Source organism: Dipodomys ordii, unplaced genomic scaffold (genome assembly GCF_000151885.1).
Source record: "Dipodomys ordii isolate 6190 unplaced genomic scaffold, Dord_2.0 Scaffold21, whole genome shotgun sequence".
NCBI classification, from domain to species: Eukaryota; Metazoa; Chordata; class Mammalia; order Rodentia; family Heteromyidae; genus Dipodomys; species Dipodomys ordii.
In genome coordinates, this window is record NW_012267237.1 from 5,053,501 (window position 1) to 5,065,382 (window position 11,882).

Here is an 11,882-nt window from a genome sequence, read left to right on the forward strand (position 1 = left end):
TCACCTGTACACGCACAGAGAGGGCCAGTGCGCTTCCTGGGAGCTGACCTTCCCCACCGGCCAACAGCCAATAGGAAGCCAAACAGCCTCCCTCCCTCCACCCCTTCTCACCTCCCACCCTCTTTCTTTTCCCTCCCTTCTCTCCCTTCCTTCCTCCTCCCCTTCCTCTTTCCCTCTTTGCTTATTCCTTACTTCTTTCCTCCCTCCCTCCCCCTTCCTCTTTCCCATTCCTCCCTCCCTCTTTTCTTGTTTTCTTCCTTCTCCTTCCTCCTTCCTTCTTTCCTCCTTCCTTCCCTCCCTCGCTGGGGCATAGGGCCAAGGTGGTGAGCTTCATTTTCTTCCATTCAGCTGGGGAAGAAACCACCTCCTGCTGGAGTGACAGCAGCCCAGCTTCCCCTGAACGTAGTCAAATAACTGCCTGTGCTGTCTGTCTGCTTTACCCACACCTACTTCCGCTTGTGGTTGCAATGAGGTGTGGATTCACGCCTCCTATGAAGAACAGTCATTCTTTGTGTTGGGTGGAAGTTTGGTATGTGTATGCACCTTCTTTGTTTACATCATTGGGAAGAAAATGAAGTCCCCAAACTGCATTTTTCTGTTTCAGGTCATAGCCTAATTCCAGTCTTCATGCGTAGCCCCTGTGGTTGTAAAGTGTTTTTTATTAGGATAAATCATAGATACTTAAATTTTATTTCTTTATTTCCCTTTTTAAAAAAATATTATTTGTGTTATGCAAAAGAAGTTATCTAAAAGGCTTTTTTTAGCCATTTTGAGAGCACAGATTAGTGTCATTAAGGACATTTCCAGTGCTATGACATCATCCCTACCCATCTCCAGAACTTAGTCATCTCAAACACTCTGAGCACCACTAATGCCCCGCAGCCCCTTCCCCAGCCCTTGGTTGCTGGCATTCTCTGTTCCCATGAGCGGGTCCATTCTAAGTGTCTTCTATCAGTGGAAGGCCATTGTAATTGTTCTTTTGTGTCTGGTTTGTCTCACATTTTTGTCTGTGCTGGTAGCTCTCATTTCGTACTGACGCTACAGCCCGGAGCCTGGGCTTGTGCGGCGATGACAGGCAGCCCTGATTCATGGCTCCTCTAACGTAGCCTGCCCTCCCCTTGTTTACCTCACAGGGGACAGATGTTTGGGCATAATTTGAGAGGGCTTGAGGCTGTTGCTGACCAGTGTCTGCTGTTGACTATTGAGATGAGCCAGTTCACACCAGGTCCAGCACTGATTCCTCTTCACGGGTGTTGTTGCTGAGCCTGTATATCCACAGTGCTGATCAGAACAGGCTCAGTAGGGACAGTGTGTTCAAGGAATGGGCTTGTCAAGCTCTTGTTTTGCGCTGATATTGAGTAACAAAACATGCAGGTCCATTGACGTAAATTGAATTGGGAGATTGTACTGGACTATTTTAAACATTTGGTGTTCATCTGTGTGACCACAAATACCTTCATAACAAATGAACACAGTGCCCTGTATTGTCTCAATTATAGGAATGTTGTGGTATCAAATTGTAAAGAACCCTTCTTTTGTTCAGTTTCATTCCCAGCAGACTATGTAGTCACACGTGAGCACCCGGACAGGAATGCTGTGGTTTACTCTGAACTTGACCACATTATCATGTGACAACTCACATCAAATCTGAGAAACTTACAAGAGATTTAGTATGAATAAGTTATAACAACTTGTGAGCCTCACAGACAAGAAGTTATCAGTAGTTCGTCCCTAATCAATCTGGACTTCAGATTCCAATTAAAAGACAAATGCAGCAATATTATCAGGTGTAAATATCATGGTAAACAGTGTGTTCACAGTATGCCAAATAAAAGTGTTTCTATGTGCTCACCTTATTTGAGAAGCATTAATTCCAGTATGGGGACTGCAAAATTAGGAAGCGATTTTGCAGTGTTCTTTAGGATTTTGTGAAGCTCTGTTGTTCATTGTCTAATTATTTCCAAGGATTTAGAACTTATTATGAAGTGCAGTTCCTCTAAATAATTATGATTGTGGAGATTCCTTCTACAGAGAAGTTGAAGCAGTATATCTGAAAGGAGGATAGGGAATTCAAACACTTGCTTGATTGGGGTATACTTAATAGATACTAGAAAGGGAGCCAAAGAGCTAGGGGTGTGGTCATGCCCATGGTGATTACAGGTTTCTACTTTACATATTTGCAACATCATATGTATTTATGTCACCGTGTGTGTGTGTGTGTGTGTGTGTGTGTGTGTGTGTGTCTGTGTGTGTGTGTGTGTGTGTGGTTTCTTTGTGTTTGTTTTCTGTGTGTGTTGGTTTCTTGGTGTTTGTGTTTGGTGAGACTGAGGATTGTACTCATTGAACTCATGACTTCTTGATTGTCAGGCATGTGCTCTACCCCCAGAGCCACACCCCCAATCCCTTTTGACATTGGTTGTTTTCAAGAGAGGGTCTCCCTTTATGCCTCGGCTGGCAGGGGCTCCAATCCTCCTACTTGTGCTTGCCTATGTTGGGGAGGACAGACAAGTGCCAGTATACCAAGGTGTTGTACTTCTCCTAGAGCTGAAAAAGTAGGCACACACCGCTACACCCAGCCAGCAATTGAAAGGGAGTCCCAGGAACTTTTATGCCTAGCCGGGGCTTAACCTGACTTCTCAATCTCCATCTGCAAAGTAGCTAAGATTACAGGCGTGAACCACCACATCTGGCCTTACCGCACCCTTGTAAAGACGTATTTTTTCTCATACAGGGGAGCATAATGCCCCCTGCTATGTACTGGCTGGCCAGTGTGGCCATGTTATCAAAGACTTTTCATCAGTTATTTTTAGACCATGGTACCGGAAAGTAAACTTTGTGATAGCATTGTAGGCTCTCTTTTTTTGGTGTTTTTTGGTCATTCCTTGGTTCTTAGTGTTTAAGTCAATTGAATTTAGGGTTGGTCAAATCTAACTTTGTGAAGTTTTAGAGCCCAGTATTATTTGCTAAGTAATCACGCTATTCATTTTTTACTGACATATTTTTTCTCAAGGATTAGAAAATTAAGATTGTAATATATAATTTAGCACTAAATAAAGAAATCTCTTCCTCCAACCTTCTTTGACTTTTAAATCAATATTTTGCTGGGTTTTATCAAATTACATAATAAGGAAAAATATTATATCTAGTACCACTTGTAAAACAGAAGAGTCATGTATGCAGAAATATGCCAAATATCTTCCTGCCTACTAAGTAAATTAATCTAGATGTTTGACAAGAGTCATAATGTCAAAGGTAATAAATCAAGACAAAGAAAAGCACCCGCAGAAAAAGCAACTGCAGGAATTATATCAAAATTCGTTCTACTTTTAAAACTGTGAATGTTTCCCCCATGCAGACAATACAGTCTAGACTTAACAGACACAGTGAATTTCTTCACGAAAGAGGATCTGGTCCAAATCATGATTCTGTGATTGATCTTTCCAGAACCCTCAACAACTTGGTCTTTAGTCACTAAAACAGTCTGTGTCTCATGTTGAAAGGGCAGAGAAAGAGGTGGAGAGAAGGAGAAGAGATAAAGAAGAAAAAAGGAAAAGATAGAGACGGAGACAGAATGAGAGGGGGGGGGAAGAGACAGGTATAAGAAAGAAAAAGAGAGCTGTTCTTATTCCTACCACTTTTCTACAGTACAGAGGATATCCATTACAAATCAGCAGTCCTCAGGATCTGAGTCACTGGGTGTTCACAATAATAGAAACAAGTAGAGTTGGTGATTACCTTTTCCCCATAAAATCAATTTCCTTCCTTAAACTCATGTAAACATATTGACTTATTAATTATTTGAACCACGATAGAAAACACATTGAAATAAAAAACGAAGAGCTGGGCGCCAGTGGCTCACACCTGTAATCCTAGCTACTCAGGAGGCTGAGATCTGAGGATCACAGTTCAAAGCAGGAAACTCTGCGAGATGCTTATCTCCAATAAACCACTCAGAAAACTGGAAATGGCGCTGTGGCTCAAGTGGTAGGTTGGTCGCCTTGAGCTGAAGATCTGAGGGACAGAGTTCAAACCCCACGACTGACAAAAAAAAAAGACAACCATATTGAAAGCCCTGTTTCTGTGGGTGCATTCAGTGTCTGGAAACAGAGTGAGGTATATGATACTGCTGATTCTGTTTTGGTTAGCATCAATCTTGAAGCCCAGAAACTCCCTCCTGAAAGCAGAACGTTACGATATCTATTTAGTTATTGAATAGAATTTACCCAGGCTTCGGAACGCTGGACGCACTGACAGTTCCCAGACACGGGGCTATGCTGACTCCCAGTGCTACTCACTACCTGTGAGGACAGTAAACGCAGCTCCAGCCTGGTACTTGTTTCCTCTGCTTTTGCACCCATTTCACTAAGAAAAGACACATTTTTCTTTGCAGTTTTTCCTGAGTGACTCGGAGGAAACGGTTCCTCCCACTGCCAACACCACAAACTCAAGTTTTTCTGCCTCAAATAACCAAGCAGCCATTCTGCGTGCACAAAACTTGTTTTTCCTTCCGGTAAGAATGTCACACTCGTTGCTGTATTTGTCATTTTCCAGAATGCTATTGTCTATGCAGCTTATGTTGCAGATTCGGTCTGTGGTTTGCTTTAGAATTTCATTTTATTGTTGTTAGGGCCCCCCACTTTTTTTCAGTTCTTTGGTAGGTCTTGAGTTATAAACTCTAACCACCACCACTGTCTGCCAACTTGTGAAGCCAGTTTAACACTATCTCTGCCACCGCCACCGCCTCCTTGTGCCTTGCCATAGTACATTCATGGTTATGTCACTTCGTCTCTATGTCTGGTTGATTATAGATGTTACTAATGGTTCTGTGAATTAAGATTATTCACTGATACTATGGAGATGGAGGCAGAATCTGTGTCACTTATTTCTGCTCCCCGGTGATTCTGTCCTTCAGTAATTCTTAAGGACATTTTGACCCATTTTAATCAGTGTCACAAAAGATCTAGAAATTTTTCAAGTCTTCTTAACACATGAAGTCTTATTAGTATAAATGTTACATCTGCTATTTATAATTTCTTTCACACATTATTCATGAAAAGAAAAAAAAAACAGTGTTTGAACATTTCCCATTCTTGACCAGTCCTCTTAAGGTAACAGAGGTCTTATCCATTTAATTTTTATCTCCAATAGTCAATTTACAGAATGCTCAGTGACTGCTACAAACTGAAATGAATTCATTTTATACATGTGTTTTCAAAATTTCCAAGCAGTATTTTAATCCATCAGCATAACAATAAATTTTACTTCTGCCAGCTTATTGAACTGATTGGTTCCCTGATGTTTTCCTTTCCTCCTCTTCTCCCCCTTCTCATCGTTCTCCTTTCCCGGGAGCTTACCCCTCTGTGTGCCATCACAGTGAACTGAGGAGTTCTTTCAAGATTCCAGAAGCATGACCATGTCCCCAAGGACAAGGAAGACAGGGGACCGTGGGCATTAACTTTTATCCCCAGGGTTCTGGTCTTCAGATGAAGTCTCCTCCTAAGTCCTCGTGAGAATTAGCCATGGTCTTCTCCACCTATGTCATTGAGTTCTCCAGAATGGTTTACTGGCTTGCATCTTCCTGTGTGGATTTGGGAGCCCTCTCTGTTGGGGGATAACTAAATTTGCTGTATGATTTGCCTCCTCCTCCTCCTCTTTGAGTCATGATATTAGAACTGGACAAGAATTCACACCTAACACGTGAAATCCTAGGTAAATTACATTGATATGAAATACATTGATATGCATTTCAAACTAGGGCACTGTGAGAACCTGAATAAACAACCTTCAATCCCCCGGTCTCCTGGACCCCTCCCAAATATACACACACAGACACCGCCGCCATGTAAGTGGTTTTTTTATGTTGTCTTCTCTCCCAGTGGGGCAACACTGGTTATGACGGCTAACTTTTGAAGAACACCAGCAGATTCCACGTGCATTTGAGCCGAAACCCCTTTGACAAAAGCGGAAGCTTAGGAGGAGTGCCAGTGTACAGCAGTAAAAGAGTTGTTATCCTGAAAGTGCTGAATGTCAGCCTTTAGGGTGCTGGTCCAGATTGACCGAGTGACACCGAGTCAGTGAGCAACAGAAGCAGGATTGGGCTAGGGCTATCCTCAGCCCATCTGTGCGGTAGATCAGGGGAGCACACGTACCCCAGCTTCCGCTGGACTAAGCTGGGACGTGCTAGGGCTATATGGGACATGCCACATTTCCAGAGTCTTCTGGCATTTGTCCAGCTTCCAGGGCACTCATGGTCCACCCTGGCCCAGGCTTATAGTTTAAATCCATTCCATCTCAAATGCTGTGACATGCAGTTTCTCTTTTAATTAAAAGTCTACGATTTCTTATGCTTTTCACAGATTTATCTACAATGATTTATATCCTTTTCATGTATTAAAAAATTGGAAGGCCAAAATGTTCCAAGTACTGACTTAAAAAAATTATAAATGTATCAGAGGGTCACACCATTTTCATTTTTGAGAGATACATGATGCTTGTTTATGAAATCTATGCGATGTAGGGTTTTTTTAACTTTGTATCTGGAAAGCATTTGGCATTGTATATGTTTATTTTTACTTCTCCTGCCAGACTGGATCAGAAAGGCACAGAGATGAGTCATTCACACAAATCAAATGTACTCAGGCATTTTCTGCTGGATCAGAGGGTAGACCCAGGCATCTGCTTTCCCAGACAGCTTAAAGAGATCTTCAAGGTCTGTCTCTCTTATTTCCCTGCCACAGTACTTCATATACAGCTGCATTCTGGGCTTGATCTCCTGCTCAGTTTTCCTGCGAGTGAATTACGAGTTGAAAATGTTGATCATGATGCTAGCGTTGCTGGGCTACAACACCATCCTGCTCCACACCCATGCCCACACCCTTGATGCCTACAGCCAGGTCTTGTTTGAGAGGTGAGCAACCGTCTCCCCTTCTCCTTTTTGCTTTGGTTCTTTCATGTTGATGAGATAGTGAGTGTGTACTGAGTGTGGAGAAGCAAGTCCATGGTCGCTAGTGATTGTGAAGGGAGTTTCTTTAAAGTGATGGTTCTGAAAGATGATGAGTGTTTTGTGATTGATAACAGAATATGGGTCATCAAAGGTATTTGGAAGATATGATTTAGAGAAAAGCCTTGTATCATAATACCTGAAAAATATGTGTATATAATAAATACACATATATAGAGAGAAAGAGGGAGAAATACATATATATAGAGAGAGAGAAGAACATACATATGTATAAATACACACACACATATATGTGTATATATGTGTGTGTGTGTGTGTGTGTGTGTGTGTGTACATGGGGTGGTCTCACTCTGTTGCTTAGTGTAGACTTGAACTCTGTTATTTGGTCATTTGGGTAGCTGGCACTGCAGGTATGCACAACCACTGGCCTAATGTGAACTATATTGACAAAAGCAATCCAAGGTTTTCTGCTCCAATCTTGTTGGCATTTTGGATTGAATCATTCCTGTTTGAGGGACTGTCCTGCCCATCGTAGGGAGTTTGATTACACACCAGTGACCCTTACCCACCACTTGCCAGTCCCAGTCCCAGTACTCCAGCTCACAGCACCCCAGAAACCGCAACATCACCCAGGAGGGTAAAGCAGTCTCCAGCTCAGAACAATACTTAGAAAAAAATACAGTTATATTCAGTTATATTGATGGTGTTCAGGTTAGTAAAGATTTCTTAATTACTGTTGTGGAAAGGGCAGAAGTGAAGAGCCTCAAAAAATCTTTGGAATACGAAGCTCATGAGCAGAATCGTGCTGGGATACGGTTGTAGAAAAACTTGTCTGTTATCAAATTCCTTCCATAGGCTTATAAGAAATATCATATCCCCTGCTTGAAGAACAATGTTTTAATCATTTTATGATGCTCTCCCTTTCACAACTCAGTAACAGAATATTCTACATCAAGCCTGAAATGTGTGTATGGACCCCCAGCCTCAGGGTATTTGCTTTGCATTCTCCTCCAAATTATTTTCTTTTTTTTTCGGTGGTGGGGCTTGAACTCTGGGCCTGGGCGATGTCCCTCAGCTCTTCAGCTCAAGGTGAACGCTCTACCACTTGAGCTACAGCGCCACTTCCGGTTTTCTGGTGGTTTATTGGAGATAGGAGTCTCATGGTCTCTCCTGCCCGGGCTGGCTTTGAACCTCGATCCTCAGATCTCAGCCTCCTGAGTAGCTAGGATTACAGGCGTGAGCCACCAGCGCCCGGCCTCCAAATTATTTTCTATTTCCTTCCTGGAGCATAAAGAAAATGTCTCAACTATTGGCATCCATTTGTTGCTCTGGAAGTTGAAGAAGGCAGTCACTATACTGATGACTTCTTGCCAGTATAAAACACTTCCAGAAATGCAACCTCAGCAACCCTCCCCGCCATGCTTAATTGTCATCCTCTAGATGGTGAAACCCCAATCATCTGTAATCAAGCTTATAGCAGTAGAGATGCAAATTGCATAATTGCATTAAGCAGATTTTATGATTCCTTACTCATGGTGAGAGTGAAAGCCAAAGTTAATTTTCCTATAAATTCTCAAAATCTCCAGCCAAGTATACTTCAACATTTGTCAGAACCTGTATCATATTCCTAAACAGACGTGGCACTGCCGATTTCTACACTTGGTGGGTGACGCCTGTACATTTCCCTTTATTACATTTGAAGTGCTGGTGTCCATCACACAGGGGAAGTGAAAGAAACTGTGAGGCCTGCCAGGTTTGGGCAGAGGATTATTTCTATGGACTTCAGCAAGAGACTGCCAGGTTCTTTGTGGACCCCGCTGTGCAGTTACTTGGGAAAGACAACGGCATTTAGCTTTGGGAGCCCTTTCCTTTCATGTCAGTCTTGTTTGTGTGTTCTCCCTTCGTTTGGTTTTACCATGACTCGAAGCCTAGGAAAGGTTGAGAGAGAGCCTGGGTGCTCCATCTCCACTTCCACCACCAAATCCAGCATCTTCTCCAGGGAAGCACCAGTTTCTTTCCCTAACCTCATTCAGGAGGTTCTGGCACAATCCCTGCCCTGCGCCAGCATTACCAAACGTGTCCCTTTGCTGTAAGAGCCCAGACGCAATGGCACAAGAGCAAACTCATCTCATGTAACGCAAGCTCCCAGGCCACGCTCGGTGAAAGAGCTGGAGAGCAGGAGCTCATGGTCACTTGAGTTCTCAAGCCTTGGTACCTGTTGGATACAACACGATGACTCATGCCAGATGCAAAGCCACAGCCAGCATTGCTCTTTCCTGAGAGTCAAGAACGCTGTCAAATAATGATTAAGGATCTTTGCGATGAGAGTAAGATGTTTATAGCACCATGGTCTGGCCTGGGGCCTGGAGAGTGAATGTTGCGGAATCCTGGAGCTGGACATGCCCTTCAGATGCCCTTCACGGAGGAGGCTGTTCAGAAGACAGCTGGACAGCACCTGTTTTCTTTTGGAGCTGGTCTCTGGCACTGCCGCCCAGCACTTACCCCTGTTCCTTTGCTGGCCTGTTGCTGAGCACCATATCTTCATCCTTTCCCATGGCTGGTTTCCTGCTTCTTGCTCTGGTCTTTCTGGGACTCATGCTTAGCTGTGAAGGTCAATCTTCTTGCTACTCACTGAGCCTTGGATGTGTGCCTCCTTGGTGGTGAATACACTCAGAGAACCTAACTCCAGCCCTTGCCTCCTGCTGGATACCCGGCACTGAGCTGCCCTGTGTTGTTGATACAACTCTAGAAAGGTAGAAAGTTTCCAAGGACTGATCCTAGATGAATCAGACATGGCCTTTCTGCCTTGTTGGTGCTTTCCATTTCTGTCTCTGACTCTGTCTCTCCTCCCTGTCCCCTCCACTGACTTTAACTCATCTCTCAAGAGAAGCAACGTAAGACCTGAACTCAATGGCACTGCCATGTTTATGGAACCTACAGCAGTGCTTGTCACGTAGTACATGCTCAGTAATCATCCATTCCATGAGTGAATAAAAGCTTCCAGACATGCCGACGGTTGTCAATCTCTCCTCTCATCCACTTCCTTGAAAAGAGCACAGCTCCCGATCCTTCAGGATGTGTCTCATCATTACCCACGGCAGTTTTTGTTTACCTTCTTGAGTTTTGAAAAGAAACTTTCACAAGAGCGTGTCCACGTGGAGGTGTCCACGTGGAGTCAATGCCAGCACGCGACCACACAGTTGGAGAGGTGTGGCTTTCTCACACGAGCTCATGCTGGCCTCTGTGGCAGGGACCTTATAAACTGAATTGGTTCTTGATCATGGATGAGCCAGCAAGGCAGTTCTCTTGTCAATAGAGTTACCAAGGCACTAGGCAAACTTCAGATCAATGAATAGCTCAGAAAAGGACACCCAAGAATATTTTTACAGATTCATAAACATAGAAAGCAGATTTTTTTCTGGAGACAAAGGACAAAAAACAACCCACGGGAGAGTGTGCCAATAAAACCCAATTCTGTTGTAGGTCAGAGCGTTCCAGTACCTAACCTCACTGCCATGTAGGATCCTGATACATGGCTTCATGTGATGGAAGAACGGGAGCTTGGTGTTTGGAAGGTCCAGACAGGCCGTTTCTGTAATTCTTAGGTGTTTATAGCAGGCTTCCGTATCATCTGCGAGATGTTTTGCTGAGCCCATCGTATGTCCCAGTTCTGACCCAGGACATTCTCCTCCCCAGCCACAGCCAGAGCTCTGGGGGCTGCTGAGCTCCTCTTACAATGACACTGACGTGAGGACAGCAGTCGAAGTGTTTTGTCCTCACCCACACTTCTTATTTCATATGAACTCATCTGAGGCTAGAATTAGACCCTTAGTTCCAAAGATTCCTGGAAGAGAAGAGCCCGCTAGGAGCTCCATGCTCCAACCCATGCTGGCAGAATAAAGCACATGCTGTGCAGAGAGCACACGGGCACCATGCTGAGGCAGAATTCACATCCAGAGTGTAGCATCCTCTGGCATCTCGGGATGACAGGGAGAAATGCGACTTGAGACCCAAGCGTTGAACTTCGAGAACTGTCCTGCTCTCCCTTAGAAACTCTGACGTCTTAAGTTTGAGCTATTGTGGTATATTTTGACCAACTTTGCATTGAGTGGCGATGGACTAAGGGAGAGTCAGGAAAGCACTGTAGAATTCGTCGCTTTCAGGAAAGGAGCTAAGGGTCACTGCACATCTGTCCATCTGTAGATGTTGCTGGATTTCTTGGCACACCTGGCATCTCTTGAAGCTCTCCCCTTTAAATTAATAATGATTTCAAACGCTGCATCTCCTGTGATACATTGGAGTTAATGTTGAAATGTCTTGAGTATCTCAGCTCTCCCAATCCTTCCTGTTTGCTCCCTCTGCCAAAAGCACGGAGCATGTTTTTCTGTGTCTGACCCCTGCCAGCAGGGCAGCAGGGCTGGAGGAAATCGCAGCTGCCTACCTTTGACAGTGAAACACGTGGACTCGGGGTTAGCTAGGTTCTATCACGCTTTCTTCTTTCCTTCCATAGAAAGCAGCCATCAGTAATCTATTTCCTTTTTCTGACTAGAATAGCATCATCTATAAGAAATCATTCTATTTTTAAGGCTGTGTTGCTTTGTTTGATTTAGGGCTAGAGGTAATAATGGATTATACAGAACCTGACTTGCACAGAGTCATGAATTCTGACCATCCACTGCCCCAAGCCCAGCCTCGTGAATCAAAGAGCCTCTTTACCGCTGTAGCAAAGGGCCCGCTAGCACTGCCCGCACAGCCGGCACAGCCTCGCACAACCCCGCACAGCCCCGCACAGCCCCGCACAGCCTGCAACAGCCCCGCACAGCCCCGCACAGTCCGCACCGCCTGCACAGCCCGCAACAGCCCCGCACAGCCCCTCACAGCCTCACACAGCCCACACAGCCCGCACAGCCCCACACAGCCC

At 44.4% G+C, this 11,882-nt stretch overlaps 1 protein-coding gene across 1 annotated transcript in view; it reads left to right on the forward strand.

Annotated features, from left to right (window-relative positions):
* Adcy2 (adenylate cyclase 2 (brain)) overlaps window positions 1-11,882 on the forward strand; it is a 319,852-nt gene that overhangs the window by 271,285 nt on the left and 36,685 nt on the right. The window contains exons 16-17 of the mRNA XM_013013878.1: window positions 4,391-4,510; window positions 6,738-6,907. Coding sequence (XP_012869332.1) covers window positions 4,391-4,510; window positions 6,738-6,907 — 290 coding nt within the window. The remainder of the gene's footprint in view (window positions 1-4,390; window positions 4,511-6,737; window positions 6,908-11,882) is intronic.